We start from the raw sequence: 25078 nt of genomic DNA on the forward strand, positions 1-25078 counted from the left end.
CAATCTCCCATCACTTCTCCTGGGACTTGTCTGCCTGCCCCTGGCTACATCTGTGCTGATGTTCCACCTATAGGTCCTGGTGCCCTGCCAGAGGTTTCTGGAGATGCTGGTTGGCCCAGCCTCTTGGGGAAGAAAAGAAGGGCTGACAGAGTGACCTAGGGTGGAGTCCCATCCTGTTTATAGGATTGTGACACTCCTGGGGTTGGCAGATTCACAGTTGGAACTATTTTACTGGGACAGTTCCTGGCACTCAGCTAAGGAGCCCGCATCTTGGCAGGGGCTAGGCCTGGAGTGGAGTTGAAAGGATTGGCATGGAGAGCCTGTCACCTGAGGGACGACCTGACCATCCTCACCAGGTAGTGGTATTTGCTGAGCCCATGGGCACCAGTCAGAATAGGGTCGGGGGCCATTGTGCATTCTGAAAGCAGGGTGGCTCTGGTTTCTGTGTAGACCGAGACAGAAGGTGCGAGTGTCTGTGCTTGGGGATGTGGAGTGTGTAGGTGGGTGAGCAGCACCATAGAAGCAGAGGCTTGGCCAGCAGAACCTCCCTTCTCTACCATGAGTGACCAGGAAGGCAGTAGCACCATTGGTCCCTTCTCTTTCTCCTCCCAAATGCATATGCTCCACATCAGAGAACAGTGGCTGCATGTTACAAGGGTGAGCTACCAGGCTCAGAGTCTACTGTCTTAGGCCAATGGACTTCCCAGAACTGGCTGGTGCCCTTGGATCACCCTGTGTGTCTTAGATTCTCAGGGAGCCCAAATCCCCATCCACTGCTGATTATTTATTGGGTCCAAGAACTGGGAGGCTGCAGGAGGCCAAAGTGGCCTAGAGACTGCTTGCTCGGCCCCTGCCATGTGCTTCCCCTCAGTCTAGATCACTCATCTTTTTCCAGGGACCAAGGCCAATAGGATTGGTTCCTCAGGTTTCCCCTTGTAACAGTGATTATAAGGCAGGCTAAATGTGCCAAGGTCATTGTCCAAAGTTCTTTGCCTAATTCCCAGACCCTGATGGGCTGCTTCTCACTTTGGTCCTGAGACCCAGGACTGAGTTGTATCTAGACAAATAGCTCCTGACTGGGGCTCCTGGGAAAGACTTGGTCAGGGCAGCCTGGACCCATGGAATCTTGGGTGAGATAGTGAGAGTACCCTATCACTGAACAACAATATCCATTGCTCCAGCCTGAGGTCTGGAGGATCTTTCCCCAAGACATGTATCAGTGGAAACATTCTTATGGGGCCTCGGGAACCAAAGTCTTCAGGGTGGAGGTGGGCCCAGTAAGCCCCAACTCCATCACTATTTCCCATCAAGATCCCCATGTCTCAGAACAGCCAGCTATGGAAGTTTCTGAAATGCCATCCTTCCAGCTCATCTCCCCACCCCCCCCACCTCATCCCCCCTCCCCACCCACCACCCCATCCCCCAACCTGCTCTGGGTCTAGCCCTAGGGGTAAAAGCAAAAGCCCCAGACTAGAGAATCTGGGAGTCTGCCTTATACCTGGGAAGCACCTTACTTCTTGTTGGTGTTCTTAGGACTGGGTCCATAAGACCAGGTCCTCAACACACAGGCTGTAAACCCCCGTGGCAAGTGAGACCCAGGCATAGTTTCACTGATCTTTTTCCTGGAATGGGGGGCCTGGAGCCCGCACTGGTGGCAGCAGTTTGGCTGACAGGGAAGGCTGGGAACCAGGAACTTGTTCTGGGACATGCCTCTGTGTGGTCTGAGAGAGTCAACTCAGCCTGACTCAGAAAGATATAGGGCCCAGAGCTCTGCCCACAGTGTCCATCATCTGCTCTCCAGCTTCCTTCATATTTCCCCCAGTCACTGAGGTCCAGCAGTTGAAAAGGACAGGACTGCTCATTCTCTATTCTTGCCAAACACTTAGGATTATGGTCACAGATACTAGGCACCCTATTCTGCAAGGGCTCAACCCATTCAAGCTCCCTTGAGCCACACCATCACCATGGGCAGGGGTCAGTGTTTAGCCTCTCACAAAACTTCCTGGCAAACATGGCCCCTGGGCCTTTCTAGGGAGGACCAGTCATTGTAATTATTGTCACAATCTTAGCAATGGTCACAGAGGTGAAGAAAGTTGGGGCTTCACCCAAGGAGAATAACCCCCTGGGGTGTGGGGCTTTCTGAGGTTAAGAAACTTAGTGATTGGAGGAAGAAGTGGACAATAATACTAAAATTGGGGATGGTGACTGATTGGCTGGAAATCAAGCAAAGGGGACACTTCTAAGTAGCTCCAGATAGCTTTAGAGCAGCCCACAGGCTGTGGACTTGTGGAGTCTTGGCCTCGCGGAAGGAGCTGGGAAGTGAGGTCTGGCTACCTGTGTCCTTCCTCTGTGTTGGAGTTTCAGCAGGGCCCTAGGATCATCTCAGTCATGACCTTCTCTGTGGCAGGCAAATGGGGAATGGAACCGAGTGTCTAAAATGTCATTAAATCCCTTCCAGTTACACCTCTGCCTTAAAGCCCATGGGGTTGAAATGTTGCTGGTGTCACTGGAGTTAAACCCCAAGAAGAGAGAAATGAGTCTACCTTGCTGGGGGATCACATGTGCTCTGCTGAAATGACAGGGACATTCAGCATGGAGTGGGAGAGGGAAGATTCGAGGGCAGGGCCAGAGTCAGGAGATGCTCTGCTGCAGCCCATTGTCCTTTATGGTTCTCTGTGGGAAACAGAGAGTGGGGTCCTCATGGCACAGAGCTAATTCCTAGATGGCAGCATCCATGCCAGGATTAGTTCCTGTGGGCATGGAGACCAGCTATAGGCAGGAAGTGGGGCCAGTTGTGGAACACAGTCAGGATCCAGCTTTGGTTTCTCCATACCACTGTTTCCCCGCCACCCAATGCCACCTGTTCACATAGAGGCACCACGCTGCATGTGTCTCCCTTGGGTAGGAATAGAAGGGGTGGGAGTGAGGAGATAAGGGTCCTCCTTACTCAGTATAGGTCTACCCTGGTGGCAGAGCCCACTGAGTGGCAGGAGTCTCAGCCTGGGATTTTCTTGACATAGGGAACTTCAGTGGGTTCTCTTTCAGGGCTACCACATTGTACATCTCCAGGGCTTACCATTTCATATGCCTCCATGTGAGTGGTACCCATTGAGGTCCTATCACCTGTGGCCCTGCAGAGTCCCTTCCTGGCTGGGGGCAGACCTGTAGATTCCCCTGGGCAGGTGATGCCCATTCTTGCCGCAGTTTTGGCTGGGCACAGAATCACGAGCCACTCAAGCAGGAACAAAACTTTATTTTGAAAAAGCCGCCCATACTCTCTAGGCGCCGGCAAGCCAAACCCGGTCCTCCCACGCGCCTCCACCGGAACCGCGCGTCTCCCGGAACTGGGGGTCCCCCGGACCTCCCCCGGAATTCCCTCCTACTATCCTTCCCCAACCAATGGGAACTCTCCATGAGTCCCATAACATGAGTCCGGTAGCAGGCCAAGGTGAACAGCGGGAGTCCAATTTCCATATGAATGTAAATCTTAACATAATCATATCTCAGTGGCTAGCTGGCGTCACTTTACAACCAAAGGTGCCATACATCGTATATTTGCTTGTGGCTCCTAGCACATTCTAAGGGCCTTTCCTGTGTAGACTCTTCCTGCTGGGGTCAAATAGTGAAGAGTTGATCCTCTTGGTCAGGCTCCTTATTAGGATGATACAAGGCCAATGACCTTCCTTGGGGTCAGCCCACAGTCCTGCCAGGCCTGTTTGAATTACCTCAACTTGTGAGGCCTAACAATCAGAGGTCGGTGCAGGGTGCCCAGACATAGGCCGCTGAACACCAGGATGAAGAAACTTGAGATCCCCTAAACCTAGCAGAGCCAGCCTCAGCCGTGCCCTTCTGCCCTCTGCTTTTCTTCCTGCCACCCATTCGCTGATCATCTTTTCTGCCCCTCCATGTTCTGCCCACTCATTTTCTTCTCCCTCATCACTTGGGCATATCTTAGGCCCTACGTGGCCTCCTGAGCATCTTCATACACAATGACCCTTCACCCACAACACCTACTTCTCACTGTGCCTGATGCTCTTGGCGTTGCCTAATTCACACCCAAGAAAGCACAGATAGGCTGAGCTCCCTGTTAGTCCCAGTAGATATCACAAGCCACTGGGCTCCAGGTCTCAGCCTCCTCTGAGACACTGGCCTAATTCCTGTCCAGAGGGCTGAGGGCAGGATGCTGGGAGGCAGGTCATGTTCTTCACCAAAGGGCTGTCTTCCCTGGGAGCTCTGGGTGTGGCTAACCCCAAACTGATCAGTGAGGTGGCTGTTCCTTGGCCCTTGCTTTGTCCTCTACACTTGAAATCCTATTCCTGAAGGGAAGAAACGATCCCACAAACTGCCACCAAGGTGGTCTGCTGTTCCCTGTAAGCTGCAACCCAGAACCATTAGCTCCAGGACAATGATAGACAAAGGTTATCTGGTCCCAAGAGGATGTTTCCAGAAGGTCTGGCAGTCTGGCAGCATCACCAAATATGGGAAGATTGGTGGGAATGTGTCCGCAGCCAGGGACTTGGGCAGCACAGCAGCTCCTGATTTGAGAAACAGAATGAGCAGGAGAGACTCAGTAGTTTTAATATTTCTCTCCAGGGGGAGGCCTCAGCCTGCTGGCAGCTCACTGTGACTGTCCTGGAGGCTCGGCGGCTGCGTGGACATGACCTGTGTGAGTCTCTCCTGGGCTCCCAAGGGTGCAGGGAGGATGGGTCGCCTTGAGAAAGGACCAGACAAGTACCTAAGGGTTGGGCTGAGCAGCCCACAGCAGCCACTGGGGTCTTAGTAGGAATCTGCAAGGCCCCCTGGAAAAGGATGTGAGGACTTCTCTCTCTTCTGATGGTTCTCTTGACATTGGCAGTGAGTGAGGCAGACCCATATGTGATCCTGCAGCTGCCAACCGTTCCTGGAACAAAGTTCAAGACCAAAACAGTCACCAACTCCAGTCATCCTGTATGGAATGAGACCTTCAGTTTCCTTATCCAGAGTCAGGTCAAGGTAAAGGCGATGGTACTCTTTTTGCCAGTCACTTGCAGACAGGCTAGACCCCTCCTCCTGCAGGGAGGGTTCTTGGGGTAAAGCATATCTCCTCCAGAGCTCATGCAGAGAAACTCTGGGAAGGATAGTGTCTTTGTGCCCCAGTCTGTTTGTGCTGTAGGTGAGAGAATGTATGAAAGAATGAACACAGTACTTCTACCCCCGGCTACAGGATAAACCAGCAAACTGCTGATCCTCTCTAAGCCCATCTATGTTGTGAGACAGTCAGTGCCCCTCCTGAAGGGGTTGCTGTTGGGTTAAAGGAGGCACTGCACTGTGGACTATAGGCACATTGCCTACAGGCACTTGCCTTAGGTACACAGGGAACCAGAGTGGGGAGAGAGTTTCTTGATAGAATTTGATTTTTTAAAATAAAAACAAAGATTAAGAGGGGGAAATCAGGAACTTTGCTTGAATTCCTTATACTTCTTTTAAGTTTTACAGCTCTATGTGAGCTCTTGGTGCTATGAGTAGATAATATGCTAAGTTGTTCTTTTGGGCCCCTAGAATGTTCTAGAGCTGAGTATCTGTGATGAAGACTTAATCACGAAGGATGACGTCTGCTTTAAGGTTTTCTATGATGTCTCAGAAGTCCTCCCTGGCAAGCTGCTCAGGAAAACCTTCTCCCTGGATCCCCAGGTGGGTGGGGAGTTCAGGATGAGATCCACTTCTTCTAGCTCCAAACTGAGGAAGTTGTTCAATTCCTCCCACCTAAGGAATGTTGCTAGGTTGAACTCATCTATAAAAAAATGTAAACAATCTCCCAGAAATATTTGCATTTTAGTAGAAAAGGAACCGCTTTAGCTGTGCAGTTGCAGATTGAATTACCCGATTCAGGAGCTTTAGTCATCTGGGAGGAAGGTTTGGGAGGTGAATTTGCTACATCTCTCAAAACACAGCTCAGTGCAACCACCTCCATCACTCCTGCTCATGGAGCCCAGGGCCTGCTCTGTGAAGGTCTTGGGGCTCTTCCTGCAGCAGGCTTGGGATAGGGAAGTGCAAAGTTCCGGGGTCTCCTCAAGAGGAAGAAGAATTAGGCCTGGACATCTTCAATCCTCCTTTGGCCATGTTCCTTGTCTTCCTCTTCAGCCTGGCCTAAAGCTTGGGGACCCAGAAGAGAGGGAGACCTGTTCTACAGACTTACTATTGTAGATTACATGAGCAAGGAGCCCTTCTTGCCCTATCCTCAGTTTCCTCCCTTGTAAGTTGGAAATAATTGTAAAAGCATGCTCCCCTTAGAGGCTGCTTGAGATGGTTGTCAACTATAATATGTTCCTGACTTGCTCATCCTCTTTGATTTCAGAGACAGGAAGAGTTGGATGTGGAGTTCCTGATAGAAAAAATGTGAGCAATATTTCCAGAGAGTGGCTGAGGACCCCTCTATTCAGGGAAATGGCCCTGACTCAGACCCTCTTGATCTGTCCAGCCCAGTTGCCCCTCATCTCCTCATCCCTTCCAAAGTGGTCCTAGAGAATTGAGGACAGAAAGCCCAAATTTCCCTTGGCCTGCTCTCTCCTCTCACCTTCCATTCTGCAGAGGGCTCTCTCCATCACCCTAAATCTTAGCCAGGATTTAAGAGCCTGTAGCATCACCCTGGGAGAACTCACATGGGGGGGGGGGAATCTTGGCGACCAGGGGGAACCAACTCAGGATGCTTTTGCCTTTGCGAGGCCGGACTCTAAATGGTTTGACTTTTCTAGGTCCAGCTATCCAGAAAACCTCATCACCAACAATGTCCTTGTGGTAACCACCTTCCCCGGACTTAGGAAAGGGGCCCGATAGCAGGGGGCAGGGTGTGGCTGAGAAGGAACAAGGCAGAGGCAGGGCTTGTAGTAGACCATCCCCAGCCTCTCAGCTAGGTGGTCACCTGGGGCCATGTGGCTTGGAGACAGTGGTCACCTGGAGCTAAAGGTCACATGGAGAGCGGGGAGGTGGGCTCTGCTGAGAGGAGGTTTTGGTCCAAGATTGAATGGTTGAGGGATTGTAGGGGAAATTTTAGGTACTTTCTGAAGGTGTTTAGTCATGTAATGAACTCCAAGTTCTTAAGACAGAGTCAGAGTTCTTCCCTGGAAGTCCTGGTGAAATCCTGCAAGCCAGGCCCACCTTCAGGTTGTCAATTTTGAGGTCACTGAGATTCAGAGGGAGTTTCCAGTATAGTGTGCTTCCAACCTAGGCAATCAGGGTCAGTCAACTCCTTCTGGAGACCTGGGAGGGTCCTGGTTCCCTCTTTCCCAGCAGCAAGCTCACCAGAGTGCAGTGGACAGGAAGGACCACAAGGTGGCGAGTTCCTCATGAGAAGTTCTCTGCTCTGTGACCTCAGCCTGGCAGCCCTGGAAAGGAACTGGAAGCTGGAGTCCTAGGATCAGAGATGGTGCCTTGGCACAAAATCTAAGGAGGCTCTCACCCTCAAATGTGTGCAAGTGTCAGTTTGATGAACTAGATTACTTTTTTAAAGAATACACACTAACATGAAGTCATACCTACGGCAACTTCCCATTCTCTGGGTGTCAGAACCCAACAGTGGGTTGGTAAATTCAGCAATTCTAGGGAGAGGGCCAATCACAAGGGTGGGCAGGGCCATTGCCAGGGTGCTTAACAGACAAAATGCCAGGGCAAGTCCCTTCAGTGACGACAGGAGGCATTCTAGTCACTCCTGGGTTCAGTGTTTCTTCATCACCCCACTGGTCATCCCGTGGCCTGTGTCTACATGTGCTACTTGGGAGTTGTTGTAGTGGAAGACAGCCGCCAGGTCAAGGCTGCAGAGAAGAAGGACCTGTGCCTGGGAGCTGGGGGCTTTCAGAGGTTCCATAATTTCCATAAAGTCAGGAGAGCTGAGGTGGGGTGGAGGTCTCCTGGCTGCTGTGGAACTTCAGGCTGAGCAGTTGCAACAGATCTGAGAGGGAGTGAAAGGCTCCTGTTTCCAGGTTCATGCCAACCCCTCTTCTTGTTAGTGTGTATTGGATTTAAGACAGTGGGGCTTAGAGGGTTGAGGTTGAGGAGGCCTCAGTTTACCCTGCAGAGCTCCTGCCCATGATGTGGTCTGCCCCAGGCCCGAGAGCTGTCATGCCTGAATATCTGCCTGGACAGAGCGGGGAGTACAGCACTGACTGCAGGTAAGATCTGCTCGGAACCAGGTCTGGACTCTGCCTGGAACATGGAACAGAGGAGGGCTGGAGAGGAAGTGTCAGAGAGACAGACACACAGGGAGAACTGCAGAGGGCAGGAGTTGAGCAAGAATAGAGCGTGCCTCTGCCTTCTTGACCACAGGAGGGCAGCATGTCTCCTCTGGGCGGGAGATGAGCCACTGAACTGAATGAGAACATGTCACAGCATGTGGGAATCCCATGGGGATTGTGAGGTCCAGCAGGCCCAAGAGGGCCCTTTTCAGAATCCTGCTTACCATGTTCCAGCCTCCTGGACTCTGCCATACCCAACCAGTGTTGCTGGTTTCCCAGGTCCTAGCTGGTTCCAGGCTCTTGTTCCCCATATGCTAACTGCTCACTCTCTCCCTAGGACAGGACAAACTGGAATTGGAGCTGGTGCTGAAGGGGTCATATGAGGACACACAGACATCCACCCTGGGCACAGCCCCTGCCTTCTGCTTCCACTACCTGGCAGCCCAAGATGCAGAGCTGAGTGGGCACCTGAGGGTGGGTCTCCACTCTCCAACTCTCCTGCCAACTCCAGCCTTTAGCCAGCTCCAGTTATTCCTGGCCTTCCTCCTGCCAAGGCCAGGCCCCCTGTGACCTTGTCGGCCTTTCCCAGTTAGGTACCTGACCCTTGGAAGACAGTGAGGATTCGCAGGGACTGGAGACTACTATAGCATGTCAGTCTTTGAACCCTCCGATGACTTTTCTATTTTCTTAGAATAAAATTTGATGTGTAGGTCCACAAGGCCCTGCACAGCCTGGCCCCTGCCCACCTCTGCTGTCTTATTTTGTTCCATGTTCCCTTTGTTCATGATCCTCCAGCCATACTTGTTTCCTCTTCCTTTCCCAACATGCCACATGCTTTCCCTGTCTTCCTCTGGTTCCATCCAAGGGGGTGGCCTTCTCCACCCTCTCCTCCTCCTTCATATCTCAGTTCAAATTGCACCTCTTCAGAGGATCCCTCCTTGACTCCCCACCTCAAACAGACCCCACGTTTGGTTACATCATATCACACTGCTTATGTCCTTCACAACACTCATTAACATTAGTTCATTGCCTGTTTCTTTATAAAATTCTAAATGTGATCCAGTGAGACCAATGCCTTTGCACTAAATATTATCTATGATGACAATGATGATGATAATGATGATGATTTGGTACCAGGGATTGATTCCAGAGGTGCTTAACCAATGAGCCACATCCATAGGCCTTTTTATTGTTTATTTTGAGTCAGGGTCTTGCTAAGTTGCTGAGACTGATCTCAAACTTGTGATCCTCCTTCCTCGGCCTCCCAAGTCACTGGGATTACAGGCATGCACCACCAAACCCAACTAGCCATGATTATTTTATAAATATTAGTAATTATAATTGTTACTAGTTTTATATTATCAGAGAGGGGCTTAGGCTATCTTGTTTGTAGTTAGATACTCAGAATTATCAAATGAGTGAATGAATGAATGAACAAATGAATGAATATTTCCCTCCAGAGTTCCAGAAGCAGTGGATCGAATTCGGACAACTCAGCTGGGCACCTCACTGTGCCCTTGAAGTCCTTGGCCATAGGGAAAGAGGTGACCATCAATGTTCCTACAACAAATGTAAGTTGCCTCAACTGGATTGGAAGTGCCAGTTGAATGAAGTTGAAAGAGCCCAAGACCCCAGGGGATACCAGGTCTGGCTCAGGATCTGGGATATTCTAAGCAGGGTCTCTTGCTTTGATTTCAGGCTCCAGGAGTGAGGTTGCAGCTCAAGGCAGACAGCTGGTGAGGGGCATTTAAATCTGTGGGGGCAGTGAGGGGTGAGCAGGGGAGGGGAATGCTGTGGATCTTGGGGTTGGAGCAGAGAGATTATTTGGTAGCTCATTGTGGAGATAGTCAAACAGTAATTGAGCCATGCATGATTCCTCTGACCCCCGGATCCTGCACTGCTCTAGCCCTAAGGAACTGCCTGTTCGCCTGGGCTTCGATCTGTGTGCTGAGGAAGAGGCCTTCCTGAGCAGGAGGAAGCAAGTGGTGGCCAAGGCCCTGAAGCAGGCCCTGCAGTTGGACAGAGACCTGCAGGAGGATGAGGTTTGGGGGTATAGGAGAGATGTGGATGCACACACTCTGGACTGGCCTTAAAGTAGTACCTGATTCCTATGCCCCCTACAGATAATCGAGTACTAGAGAATGGATAGTGCAGGTGTGGGGGGAGATGTGGGCCATGCCTAAGTGCCAGGGTTCTTGCTCCATAGGACTCTGACCTGGGCTGAAAGCTGTCCCTTCTTGGGTAAGGGTTTGCCCTAGCTCTAACCCTGACTCCAGTGGTCCATGAACACAAGGCCCCCTCCCTGGAGATAGGGAGCAGGGTGGATTCCTGGGTAAGGAAGGAGGCACATCATCCTTGTTGTTGTTAAACTGATCTATATCTCTGTTCCAGGTCCCTGTTGTGGGCATCATGGCTGAAGGAGGAGGGACCCGTGCCATGACCTCCCTCTACGGCCACCTATTGGCTCTGCAGAAGCTGGGTCTCCTGGACTGTGTGACCTACCTCAGTGGCATATCAGGCGCTACATGGTAAGGGCAATGGAGGCTGGAACAGCAGAGGTGGCCAGGTCCCAGAGGGAGACTGAGTGGATGCTAGAGGAGTCTTTTTTTGTTGTTGTTATTTTGTAGTTGTAGATGGATACAATACCTTTATTTTATTTATTTATTTTTATGTGGTGCTGAGGATCCAACCCAGTGCCTTACACATGCCGGGAAAATGCCCTGCCACTGAGCTACTATCCCAGCCCCTAGAAGTAGCCTATATATGGGAATGCCAAGTGGGTATGAGTAGTATGATCATCAGTAGTGAGATGTGACAGGGATCGCTCAGCTTTTTTAAAAGGTAGAGACAGATGTATATGGAAGTGCTGCCATGTGGCGGGGGGAGATGCAGGAGGCCCCTCCTAGATGCTACCAAGGCACTGGAAGTTTGCTGATCCAGTAGGAGCTGGGTTTGATCTTGGCAATCCCACATACAGGCTTGGGCACCCTTGAACAACTTCTTTCTTCTTATTTTTAGTTGGCTTATGTCCAAAATGGGTGTGCATATGCCATAGAATTGGAATAGACAGCCATGTAAAACATTTAACCTAATGCTTGACACATGCCAGGAGCTCCAAGTTGGTGGATCTTTTTTAGGTTTCATAGTTATTACCTGGGTTAGTGCACATAACACTTTTTGAGGTAGTTTCTCTTCTTGCTCATATGTGATAGAGATGAGGAAACTGAGGTTAAGAGATGCTGTTTGACCTGAAGATAGCATTGTCTCCCTGCCCCCTCATCCTTCCTATGATGTTAGAAGTTCACCTCCTTGAGTCTCATTGAAATATGACTTTGAGGGCCTGGGGCTGTGGCTCCGAGGTAGAGCACTTGCCTAGCATGCATGAGGCACTGGGTTCGATCCTCAGCACCACTTAAAAATAAAATAAAGGTATTATGTCCATCCACAACTAAAAAAGAAAAAGAAATATGACTTTGAGGAGGAAAATAGGAATAAACTTCCGGGGAGTTTAGATGACAGCTGTTGACAAGCAAATTCTTAAAGGGCTTGAGGATAGGTCTGAAGATGGGAGGGGTGTCTAGTGCTGACCAACACGGTAGTCATTAGCCATATATGGTTATTGACTTCTTGAAATACGGCTGGTTCAAATTAGGATGTTTGGGCTGTGGATGTAGCTCAGTGGTAGAAACCTTGCCTCACATGTGAGAGGCCCCTGGCTCAATCCCTAGTTCCACAAAAACAGAAAACATTTTATATTTGTAACACATCCAAAATTTGGATGTGTTACAAATATAAAATATATACTGAATTTGAAGATTTGTCTTGAAAAAACATAAATTATTTACCTCTCTTATTGTTTCTTTTGCTGAGGAAAAACTTTTTAGTTTGAGTAAGTCCCATTTGTTGATATAAATAACTTATCCATAATCAACCTACACTTTGAAATAATACTTTTTGCATATATTGAATTATTAAAATTAATTTTTACTGGTTTATTTATACTTTTTTAGTGTGGTTACTAGGAAATTTAAAACTACCTAGGGGGTTGGGATGTGGCTCAGTGGTAAAGTGCTTACTTAGCATGTGCAAGACTCTGGGTTCCATCATCAGCCAGCACTATACAAGAAAAAAGATAAAGAAAGAAAGAAGAAATGTTAATTAATTACATATGTATAATTCACGTCATATTAATATTCATCATCATTGATCTAGAAGAAGAGAAAGCCCTGATAATACATTTCCAAATTTGCAGATACTTGGCAGCAGTATCATCATTGATCTAGAAGAAGAGAAAGCCCTGATAATACATTTCCAAATTTGCAGATCCTTGGCAGCAGGAGCAATGTGCTGGGAGTAGATAGAGGGTGGGAAGGAGGAGCTGTAGTGCCCCATTCTGGGTCCCAGCATTGTCTTGCCCCTTGTTCTCCTAGGGCGATAGCCCACCTGTACTGGGATCCTGAGTGGTCGCAAAAGGACCTTGAGGGACCCATCAGCCATGTCCGGGAACATCTGACCAAGAGCAAGCTGTCAGCCTTCTCCCCAGAGAGCCTGGAGATCTATCGCAGAGAGCTGCAGCTGCGGGCTGAGCAGGGCCACTCCACCACAATTGTGGACCTGTGGGCCCTGGTGCTGGAGTCCATGCTGCATGGCCAGGTAGAGCACATTCCCAGATGGGGCAGAGTGGGTGTGGGCATTTCTTTTTTTTTTAATATTTATTTTTTAGTTGTGGCTGGACACAATACCTTTATTTTATTTATTTATTTTTATGTGGTGCTGAGGATCGAACCCAGGGCCTTACATGTGCTAGGCGAGTACTCTACCACTGAGTCACAACCCCAACCCGGGATGTGGGCATTTCTTAAAGAATCTGGGAACCACACCCTGTGTCAGTATCTTTTCAACTTTGGAATACTATCTTTCTGAGTTAGACTTTCTTCAATTAACTGCCATGTAGCAGAAATTTCTGGACCTCCTAAGATCTGGGGATAAGTCAGGATCAGTTAAGCAAACAAAACTTTTGCATTGTTTTGAGACAGTAAGATTTCTAGAACCACTTTTTAAAAATTTATACTGCAATATGAAATGTTATCATTTTTCCTCATCTTCGGATAGAGTTAAAAGCACAGACTTTTGAACCAGATTCCCTGGGTTCTAATTTAAGTGTATTTTACTTTCTGTGTATCATTAGGCAAATCACTTAACCTCTGTCTGTTTTCTCTGTACAGTGGAAATGAGAACAGTATTTTTTCTCTTGGGTGTGTTGTGAGCACTCAATGGCATCTTGGCATAGAGTAAGCACTAAAGGGTTAGCTCTTATATGTCTTTACTAGTATCCTAACAACATCAAGACAAAACTGAGCATATAAATTTTGGACCACAATGTTTCTTCCAGAAGAATTTAATAAGTTAACTGCTGGATCTCGCATTAACTGATACAATTATTAAAATTTAATTATTCTTTTACATTCCTGTTTTATCACATATAATTATCTGAAAAAAGTTTCAAATGGACTAGAAACAACTAAAAGACAAAAGTGTCTTTTAATATGCAAAACAAAAAGTAAACTGACTGGGGACAGGCTCGTGTAGAGCCTGGGCTTAGCATGCACAAGGCCCTCGGCATCAATTGCCAGCACCACAGAAGAAAAGGGAACTGTCAAGGATATTAATAGCAGAAAGAAGGAAATGAAGTCACTTCAATTTTTTTCTTTAAATTTTATTCTCAGCGGCAAGCACAATGTTGCTTAGAAACTACAAACCATTCTTTTGTTATTTTAAAAAATATTTAGTATGCAAATATCAATATTTATATAAATATTTATTATTTAAGTCTTCACACCTAAGAAAATGAAGGAAGCACAGAACAATATAATGAATATTCAGGATCTCACCAACCAACCTAAGAAATGAAATGTTACAGATAGAGTTGAAACCCCATGTCCCCTCCCCCATCCCATTTCCCTCCCACACCATCACGTCATCACATGCATATCTATAGTTCATATACTTTAATCTATTATATAATCACATATATTTAATATACTTTTATTATACATTCTTTTATTACATATGACTTTAATACATGTACCCTTAAGAAAGCACAATATTATTTGAGTGAACAACTGTGTACAAGAATCCTTATACAGATATGTTAGAGATTCTCTAAGACTCTAAGATATATATCCAGCAGTTGAACTATAGAAACATTGAGTCTGTATACCTTCAACTCTCCTAGCTGTGCTAGATTGTTCTACAAAAGAGTGGTTTTAATTCATAGCCCCACTATCTGTGTATATTAGTTCCGTTTTCTCTACCTCTTCTTCAGTCTTAGATTTTTTTTTTTCATCTATGGATGTGAAAGCAAACTTCAGTGTACTTTTGCATTTGCTTGATTTTTAGTGACACATCATATTTTCAAGTCTATTTATCATTTGGGTTCCTCTTCCATGAATTGTCTCCTAAAATCCTTTTCCAATTTTCTATTTTTAATATCATCTTTAGAATTTTTTCAATATTCTGGATATTAATATTCTTGCATATTTTTTTTTGGTACTGGATTTGAACCCAGGAGACTTTACTACTGAGCCACATCCCTAACCCTTTTAATTTTATTTGGAGACAGGGTCTCACTAAGTTGTCCAGGTTGACCTAAACTTGTGATCCTCCTGCCTCAGGCTCCCAAGTGGCTAGGATTACAGGCATGTGCTGCCATACCTGGCCTAATATAAGTTTTGAAGATCTGTTTCTTACAAATAGGACTTGAATTCAACCAAAATTTAAGTGTTATAGGGACAGGGCCCACTTTATTTCAGATGGATCCAAACACCCCCAGTTTTGTGTACTGATTTTTCCCTTCCCATCATTGGCATTAAGACTTCTATCACATCGGGTTCCTATAATCATAGGACTCGTCCTGAGCTCTCTATTCCATTCTCACAGGACTTATTATCTATCCCTATGCCAATAGCATCCTGACTCAACTATTGTAACTTTCTAATAAATCTTGGTATTTACTAGGGAAAATTTACCCCTGGCACCTTGGTTTTTCTTTAGAATTATCTTGGCTACCCTTGGCCCTTTGCTCTTATTACTACATAAAATAGTTAATCAGGTTTCATGATAAATGTTGCTGGGATTTTGGTTGACACAGCATTGGATTTATAACACCAAAATAATTACTTGAAATATTTTTATTTTATTAATATTCTATGTCTTCTTTGGATCTATTGTTTAAGATTCATATTCAGATTTTTGATTTGTTTTGTTTTTATTGTGTGTGCTAGGGATTAAGCCCAAGGCCTCATGCATGCCAGGCAAGCATTCTACCACTGAGCTACATCCCCAACCCTTATTTATTTATTTTAAATTTTGAGATAGGGTATCATTGAGTTGCTTAGGGTCTCGCTAAGTTGCTGAGGCTGGATTTGAACTTGTGATCCCCCTGCCTCAGTCTCCCCAGCTGCTGGGATTATAGGAGTGTACCAATGCACCCAGCTTCCCAGTTCTATTTATTTATTAATTAATTTATTTTGGGATGGAGTCTCGTTAAGTTGCCCAGGTTGGCCTTAAACTTGTGATCCTCCTACCTCAACTTCCCAAGTAGCTGAGATTTCAGGTGTGCACCCCTGCTCCCGCTCATATTCAGCTTTGAAGGTTTTTTGTTGTTGTTGTTGTTTTGTTTTAACGTTTTTTTTTTTTTTAGTTGTAGGTGGACACAATACCTTATTTTATTTTATTTTTTGTACATGGTGCTGAGGATCAAATCCAGTGCCTCACAGGTGTTAAGCAACTGCTCTACCACTGAGCTATAACCCAGCCCTGAAGGTGTTTCATTGACTGAATTTTCTGCCTGCTGGCAACAACTAGTTACTATAGTGAGGAGAAGCTTGTTTTAACAGCTCACTTCACAAGGGGCTAGGAAATTTAGTATGATCCCAGGCTATAAAGAGGATTTCTACTTAATCACCACTTGATCCTCTAGCAATGTCTTAATGTGTGGTTTTATGTAAAAGGTTTATAGTCATTTTCAAAAAGACAAAATTTATTTCATTCTTTATTGTTCACAAGAATAAAAACCCCTGTGACATTATTGATCATGTATGTATTTTTTGAAATGAGCACCTATGCTGCTTAAAATTTTGTCCCCATATAAAATTTTTTCAATTTATTGTTTCCTTTATTTTCTTAGCTATCATGTTTTACCTCTTAATGATAATTTATTATAATATATTCTTGTTTGTTTGTTTTGGTACTGGGGATTGAACCCAGGGGTGTTTTACCACTGAGTCACATCCCAGCTCTTTTTACTTTTTATTTTCAGACAGAGTCTCACTAAGTTGCTTAGGGCCTCACTAAATTACTGAGGCTAGCCTCAAATTTGTGATCCCCCTGCCTCAGATTCCTGAGTTGCTGGGATTATAGATATGTACCACCATGTCCAGCCATTTATGATTCTTAAAATAATGTTTTATTCAGACAATTTTAGCATTGATTTCTAATTTTTTATAAGTCTTTGGAGAAAGGCAGTTATTTATTACCTCTATAATATAATAATCTAAGTATGAGAAGTCATTGTGAAATATCAGAAAAACTTCTTTCAAGACAAATCCCAATTTCATTAATATCAAGTATTATTAGGGAAGTATCATATCTTGAAACATTACTCAGAATGAACTTGTCATTCTACTTATGTCTAAAATATTGGTTCAGTTCTTATAACAATCTACTACAAAAATGTACCAGTTATGCTGGGGGTGTAGCTCAGAGGTAGAGTGCTCGCCTAGTATGTGCAAAGCCAGACTTTGATACCTAGTCCACCCCCCCACACACATACCAGTTATAATCAGTGCATTTCAAATTAGTTATATGTGTGTGTGTAGGGGGGTACTGGGGATTGAATCCAGGGGTTCTATACCACTGAGCTGCATCCTCAGCCCCTTTTATCTTTTATTTTAAGACAGGATTTTGCTAAGTTACTTAGGACCTTGCCAAATTGCTGAGGTTTTCCTTGGACTTGCAATCCTCCTGTCTCAGCCTCCTGAGTTGCTGGATTACAGGTGTGTGCCCTCATTCAAACTACCTCTTTAGATTTTTTTCCTTTATTTTTTGCTGGCAAGTCTTGAACTGCTTAGAAGCTCCTTACCATTCTAAAGGAGAAACTCCTAGTTTTTCTCCTATCTTCTCCTGAGTGAAGAGATTTTACATATTTTTCTGCAATACTCAACAAAAAATTTTGCACACCCTTTAGTTTACTATGTACACTGCCTGAACCAGATCAACATATTACCAAGCACCACCATTTCCAGTGGGTACCTTGAGTTGTCAGAATGATGTTCTGCAGCATTGGGGATACTTACTTGGAAACTATGGGGCTAGAGACCAAAAATCCTATGCAGCTTAGTTGTAACTATCACAGGGTATCCTTGGTGCTGTTTTAGTAGGTGTAAGGGTTGCTTACCCTTTCCCAAAACTTTCTCTAGGGCAGAAATTGTGAAACTGTAGTAAAAAGCCATTTTTCCCCTCATTATACATATAAAAAGAGCAATAAACAGTATCGCTAAATAAAAAGACATTAAGCTGGCAAGAAGGTGCATGCCTGAAATCTCAGCCTTAGGAGGCTAAGATAGGAGGATCTAAAGTTTAAGCCTCAGCAACTTAGAAAGACCCTTCCTCAAAATAAAAAAATAGAAAGAGCTGGGGATATAGTTCAGTAGTAAAGCACCTCTGGGTTCAAAACTCAATACCGTAAATAAATAGACATTGAAGCTGGTGCTGCTACACAGCTAGACCCCAGCTACTCAGGAGGCTAAGGCAAGAGGATTGAAATTTGGAGGTCATCCTGGGAAACTTGGTAAGACCCTGTCTCAAAATCAAATTTGAAAAAAGATTGGGGATGTAGCTCAGTGGTGGTAGTAGAACACTTGCCTTGCATGTACAAGGCCTTGAGTTCAATTCCCAGTATTGCAAAACAAAAAAGACATTGAGAAGGGAAATTGCTGATGTTAGTCAACTCTTACCCTCCCAATCACATGGACACATTCACTCTGCAGCACTGACTTATTGATGTTGTTGAGATAACATCACCTATAGCAGGAGCTCAGGCCCTGTTTGGGGATTGTTCTGTGGATTCCCTCTATAACTCAAGTTATATTGGGTACCACTGAAGAACTGGGGGAAAGATGCATGAGTTGACACATGAGTGCTCTTGTCAAGTGACTGAGGACTATCAGGAAGGAGGAAAGACACTACTTGTGCTAGATTTTTGCCACACTTATGGGAAGGGGACTTCTTATTGGGTAGGCTGGGCTAGACTCTTGGGACTCAATCTCACTGATCATCAGAATCCCTTGGGGAGGTTTTTTAAAAAGATAAATTCTGAAGTGACTTCTGATAGACTGATTCTCATACAGGCCCGTCAAGCTATGTGTTTAACCTGCTTTATAAGTAAATTTGGATATAAGGGCTGGTATGGTAGGTTGGGAGCTTCTTAGGTCTCAACACCCTTCTACACTAAAAAGCCTAAGGCAGGGATGACATGTGCCATCCTGTCCAAAACAGCCCAGGGCCAACAGCCCCGGCCTTATCTGTGGCAGCACCATTCTTGTCAAGGCAGGGTTCTGGGCAGCTGCCACCATTCACCTTTCACCTTGAGGGAGTTTGAGAGGAGCCCCATGTACATCTCTGAATAGAATGTGAACTTTCTGTATCCCTAGAACTCAGGGAGGCTCTGTGGGGGCTCCCCCCAAAAGCAAGCCATGGTCTTTGCCATCAGTGACAGAGCTTGGTATTTTATTAAAGAGAGAGTTAGAAACAGAAGGCAGGAATAAACCACAGGGTACAACCTCATACTGTGCAAACAAAGCAGGAGAGGAGGAGGAGGAGGAAGAGGAGGAGGAGGAGGAGGCAGGAATGCCAGGAAAATATCTGGGAGGGGCTGAAACTTGAACCCTAAAAGGGCAGCAAGTCCCCTGGCATAGCTCAGTGTGTACTAAAAGGGGATTGCGGTGTGCTTTCTGGAAAGCAATGTGTGCATGCATACATGTGTGTGTCTTCGTGTCAGTATTCACTTCTGCTCCACTCATAAATCCATAAAAACCAGGAGGCACAGGGTGTGGGGAGAAGGACGGTTGTCATTGTAGTCTTCGGGAACGGCCCTCCTGGGAGATAGGCTGTACACAACCTGCAGAGCCCTACATGGCCACCTTGCATATGGGCCTGATGAGGACTTGGGGACAGGAATGGGAACTGGGTGCACATACCCACCATTCCTCCCAAATCCCAGTGAAGCAGCCACCTCCTCCCCCCCCAGCCCGTGTTCCTGCCCTGCCCTTATCCTGGTAGAGTTGCTGCTTTCAGGGTGCTCCCACCCTCACTTGGGTCCTCATGTCCTCCAATCTCAGGTTGTGGATCAGAAGCTGTCAGGACAGAGAACAGCACTGGAGCAGGGTCAGAACCCTCTACCTCTTTACTTGAGCCTCAATGTCAAAGAGAACAATCTGGATACCTTCGAATTCAAGGGTACAGTCCTATTCACTCCATCCTTCAACACTCACACTCCCCAAATCCTCTGCACCCTGAGAATCCCCAGAGAATTCAATCTAGAAACTTCTATGCAGATTGTACCAGCCTCTGGAAGGGTGGTGGTGCTAGTAGGCCCAAGAGTCTGCCTGGGGTGCTCCCTGGCCTTGGGTGGGTCTGGTGTTTGAACATGCAGATGGGGTAGGATGGGGCCGGTTAACCTAGGAGCCTGCATTCCTCATGTTTCCTGAGTTGGTGCCAGTCAGGAGGAAGGCTGAGGCATGCCAAGGGGCAATATCTTTGACCCCTGGCAGAACTTGGCCTCCCTCAACCCACACAACTCACATTCCTGCCTCTCCTTCCTGCCACATTAGAGTGGGTTGAGTTCTCCCCCTATGAGGTCGGGTTCCTGAAGTATGGAGGTTTTATCCCTCCTGAGCTCTTTGGTTCCAAGTTCTTCATGGGGCAACTGATGAAGAGGCTCCCTGAGTCCCAGATCTGCTTTCTAGAAGGTAAGGAGTGGTCACTCTGCAGGTTTCTTCCTGAACATGAATCCTGCAGCTCAGGTCTGGGCAGAGCCCCAGGGTGAGGGGCAGGGGTTGGGCAGTGGGGAAGAGAAGCCATTGGAAGAAAAGCCTTTTTCCAGATCCCATTTTCCATCTGCACTCAAGAGTGGGGACCGCTGGCTTCCAGGTGGAAAAGACAGGGAGCAGGTGCCTGAAAGCTGACCTCTCTGTGGGTTTGGTCTTCAGGTATCTGGAGCAATATTTTTTCCCTAAACTTGCTGGACACCTGGTATGGCCTCACCTGCTCTGAGGGGGACTGGAAGCAGCACATTAAGGACAAGATCCAGAACGTAGGTAGGAGAGGGGACACTGAGGGAAGCCCAGGATGAGGCTTCCCTTTAGATATGGTTGAGGGGATGGAGTGCCTTGGGGGAAGAAGAGCTGGACATTTCCAGGCCTCTCAGCGGAGTAATGTTTGTTCCTCTGGCTGCAGAGAAGGCACCTGTAGCCTCCTCTGCAACCTCCTCATGGATGGAGTCCTCCTGGCTGAAGTCTGGAACAGCACTGGCCCAGGCATTTAAGGGCTTCCTGACTAACAGGCCACTCCACCAGTGTGAGGCCAACTTCCTCCATGGCCTCCAGCTGCACCGGGACTACTGCAACCAGAAAGGCTTCTCCACCTGGGCAGGTAAGGGCCATAACAAAGTTGGACTCCTGGGTGAGGATGGGCCATGGTTGTTGACTGAAAGATGCTTGGGGGTCACAGCATCCACTTCTGGTCTGTAGTCTGGAGAAGATCCCATTGAGAGATCTTGGGAAAGGCTGGGGTGGCATGTGCATTCAGGGAGTGACACCAGATATAAGGAAGGGACGTGGAGGTGAATGTTGTTGGTGGGCTACTGTGGCAGGGTGGCTGCCTCTGACTGTCACTGCCTTTCTCACCAGACTTCCAGCTAGACCCCATCCCCAGTCGACTGACCCCCCAGGAACCCCAGCTCTGCCTGGTGGACCCGGCCTACTTCATCAACACCAGCTTTCCTTCCTTGCTCCGGCCCGGTCGCAAGATGGACCTCATACTCTCCTTCAACTGCTCCCTCAACTCACCCTTCGAGGTGCTTCTGGTTGCTCCCTGGGGACCCAAGACCCTTTGTCCAACCAGGCCAAGATCCAGGGGCAAGCAGCAAGGCCATTGAGCTACTGCCTTACACCAAGGAAGGGAGAGGTAGCAAGCTGTAACCCACAAGTCCTTCCAGGGTCCTGAGTGGGGAAGGACTGCAGTGGTGATGGGGTCCTGGGCTCCCAGGACGCCTGCATGGGTCAAATATCACCACACCAAAGAAAAATAACTGGACAGAGCTAGGAGGAGACACTGGGCATCTCCACATGCAACCCCACCTCCCCTGGGGACTTGGTAATGCTGGTATGCATATGTAGGTCACCTACTGAAGTCCTCTAGGCTCTGGGACTTGAATAATCCAACAGTAGCAATCCAAATGGAGGTAGAAGATGCTGGGTCTACATCCCACCCAAAGATTTGAACCCCTAGAATCCTCAGACTCTCTCTGGGGCACATGCAGCTTAGCTGGGCCATGAGCAGGACGGAACCAGCTGGATGACTGGTGATGTGGGTTGATGGGTTCTCTGAGCTGCCCTCTGTTCCTCCAGGCACTGCAGCAGTCGGAGCTGTACTGCAAGGCCCGGGGGCTGCCCTTCCCTCATGTGGAGCTCAGCCCTGAGGACCAACTCCAACCCAAAGAGTGTTACCTCTTCTCAGACCCCACCTGCCCCGGGGCCCCTGTCTTGCTGCATTTCCCACTGGTCAATGTTTCCTTCAAGGACTACTCAGCTCCTGGTAAGACAGCCTTTCCTCTACCAGCCAAGCAGCCTGGCCCCTTGAGGCCCTGCCCCAGTCACCAGGAGAGAGGGAAGAAAGTCTGCCCTGAAAAGGCTCAAGGCCTTGGATAGATACCTCTGGCCTTGGTGGCTGACACTCACATCCCCGCAGCATCCTCATGTCACTGTGCAGGTTTCCTTAGAGTCATGACCCCAGGCTTCTTTAGCCTCCTCTTCCCCCAGTACCTATAGATACCCCTGAACATCTCTAGTCCTGCTCCGGGCAGTAGCTGGGGGCATAGGTCACTTGGCCTCTTTATTATGCTGGGCAGCCCAGGCTGAGGCCCTTTCTCAGGAAGCTGGGCTTCTTCTCCTCAATGGCCTCCAAATCTAAACACTTATCACACTTTTATTTCCTCCTCCCACCAACATGTCAGAGTTTATTTCCTTTGGGTGGGAAAATCAAATTTCTGTCTTAGTGGGTTATACCCAAATTTTTAGTTCCACCATAATTCTAAATTTCCCAGCTTTATTCTTAATATGTTCAGCCCACATCTTGGAATTCTAGAGAAATTTTCTCTCTCAACAAAGGCTGGTTCTTACAAAGCCAAAGCTCTATTAGTTTCCACCATTTTTTAACCTAATTGACTTTCTCGTTCTGGCTGTTTCCACCTTACCCAGAAGCAACACAGAGCCGTACTGTGGAGCTGCCTGAATAGTGGAAGAAGTGTCATGCTACAGGGAATTTGGGAGCAGGAAACTCCTCATACTTACAAATAGCATTCTACCATTTACATTGATATTTTTGGGCAAAAGGCACAGAGAACTGGGGAAAAAGCAGCCCTCCACTATATCCTATTCAAGGCTTAGTTCTGGCCAGCTATAAAGCCCTCTGGTCCTTCTCCTGATGCCCCTTCTACCCCTGGGCAGGTGTCAAGCGCAGCCCTGCAGAGATCCCTGCTGGCCAAGTGGATGTCACCAAGGACACCTCCCCCTATGCCCTGTGCAACATGACCTACAAGAAGGAAGACTTCGATGGTCTGCTGAGGCTCAGTGACTACAATGTGCAGAACAGCCAGGCTGCCATCCTGCAGGCCTTGAGGACTGTTCTGAAGCGCAGGGCCCCTGAGGCCAGGCCTTCAAAGGCACAGATGTAAGACTGCTCAGGAACTCCAAGACTCCGAGGGCTACATTCTGACCCTCTGAAGGCTGGGAGCTTAACCCAGTCTGCAAGCTGGGCGTAGCCACAGCTCTCTGGCTGAAGTTCCCAGCTCTCCTAGGCCGGGGCTACCTCACTCAGGTCCTGTTCAGGGCAGGCTGCATCCCACCCACCATTCTCCCTCATGTTCACAGCTAGCTCAAGAGGAAGTGGAAAGAAACTCTACTAGGCCAGTGTGTAGAGCAGCTGGTCATACCAGACAAGCTTTCACAAGTAGTTACTTTAATTCCTGAGCAGAATGGATTTGGGATGGCTTTAGGCACTAGGAATCAATCTCTCTCTCCCTCCCTCCCTCTCTCTCTCTCTCTCTCTCTCTCTCTCTCTCTCACACACACACACACACACACACACACACACCTGCCCCCTCCCATTCAGTATAAAGTCTTGCAATCATTCAAGTTTATTCTTAAGTATTTTATTATTTTTGATGGATTACAAATAGAACTGTCTACTTCATTTCTTTTTCAGATTGTTCATTGCTATGCTCTAGAAGCACATTTCATTTTTGTATATTGATTTTGTATTTTGTAATCCTGCTGAACTTGCTTCCTAGCTCTCATACTTTCTGTATATTCCTTAGAACTTTCCATGCCATCTGCAAATGGAGATGGTTTCACTTCTTCTTTTCGGATCTGAATGCCTTTTATTATTATTTTTCTTTCCTAAATGACTAGAACCTCCAGCAGTATTGAATGAACGTGGCAGGAACAGACATTCTTGTTTTGTTCCTGATATGGGATGATGGCATTAAGTCTTTCACCATTTAGCTGTGGGTTTTTCTTACAAGTTCTTTATCAGATGGAGAATTTTCCCTTATATTTCTAATTTGTTGAGTGAGTTTTTTTTTTAATAATGAAAGGTATGAAATTTTGTCAAGTGATTTTTTTGTGTGTCTGTTGAGATAACCATGTGAGTTTTGTCTTATATTCTATTCTTTTTCCATTCTTTTTTTTTTTTTTTTGTGGTGCTGGGGATTGAACCCAGGGCCTTGTGCATGTGAGGCAAGCACTCTACCAACTGAGCTATATCCCCAATCCTCACAAATTCATTTTTAACAACACTGATAGAATTTATTGGCATTTGTGTTTTATTTTATGCAAGACATTTTATGTTATTTCTCTTAATTCTTCCAGCTGCCTAATATGTTAGGCAGTGTTATTATCTCCACGTTATCAGTGATGAAATTCAGGAGTGAAAAAGGAAGAGAAGCTTCTTCTTACTTGGTCTGCTGGGAGCTGAACTGGCCCTGGCTGCTGGCCATGGTACCCTCCTGATGAACAAAAGTACTTTCTAAGAGCACCAATGTCTTACAGGGTCACCATACAATAATGACAGAGCAAGAAAGAGGCAAGAGCACTCCATAAATATGTCTGAACATGGACAAAACCAGCTCACCATGAAACCATAAAAATGGCTCAACATTTCTGAGCATTTGCATTTTTCCCATTTAATTTTCACAACAGCCCAGTGAAGCTAAGTACTCTTCCGAGGAATTAGGTTCTGAGGTTGGAGGTGGCAAAATCACTTGCTCAAGGGCACAAAGCCAGCAGGAGTGGAGCCAGGATCCAAACCTAGGCCACCTACCTGCAGAAGTCACAAGCTAGGCTCCACATGTGCTAACAAAGCCCACTTTTATAGGTAGGACAAGTCCCTGATAAACCTCAACACCAGTGCAGAGCGCTGGTAGTCACTGGACTGGCCAATGTGTCATAAGTCAAGAGGCCTAAAGAATTTCTTGTCTTCTTATGGAATCTAGGACAACTGGATCTATGGTGAATTGGGTCCAACTTACTAAG

General features: G+C 46.8%; 1 protein-coding gene across 1 annotated transcript; it reads left to right on the forward strand.

Moving 5' to 3' along the window:
• Positions 1-311: 311 nt before the first annotated feature.
• PLA2G4D (phospholipase A2 group IVD) lies at positions 312-23220 on the forward strand (the record flags this gene model as incomplete). The annotated part of the gene is made up of 20 exons (XM_081292874.1): positions 312-356; positions 4594-4666; positions 4856-4992; positions 5539-5670; positions 6335-6375; positions 6732-6774; positions 8081-8144; positions 8545-8681; positions 9668-9778; positions 9906-9943; positions 10114-10249; positions 10599-10735; positions 12638-12860; positions 19607-19724; positions 20099-20236; positions 20477-20584; positions 20724-20918; positions 21176-21342; positions 21896-22082; positions 22994-23220. The coding sequence occupies 20 exons, from the start codon at positions 312-314 to the stop codon at positions 23218-23220; spliced, it is 2457 nt and encodes an 818-aa protein (XP_081149000.1).
• Between the last annotated feature and the right edge of the window lie 1858 nt (positions 23221-25078).

This window comes from Spermophilus citellus, assembly GCF_964194105.1.
Source record: "Spermophilus citellus genome assembly, chromosome: 4".
Classification (NCBI taxonomy): Eukaryota; Metazoa; Chordata; class Mammalia; order Rodentia; family Sciuridae; genus Spermophilus; species Spermophilus citellus.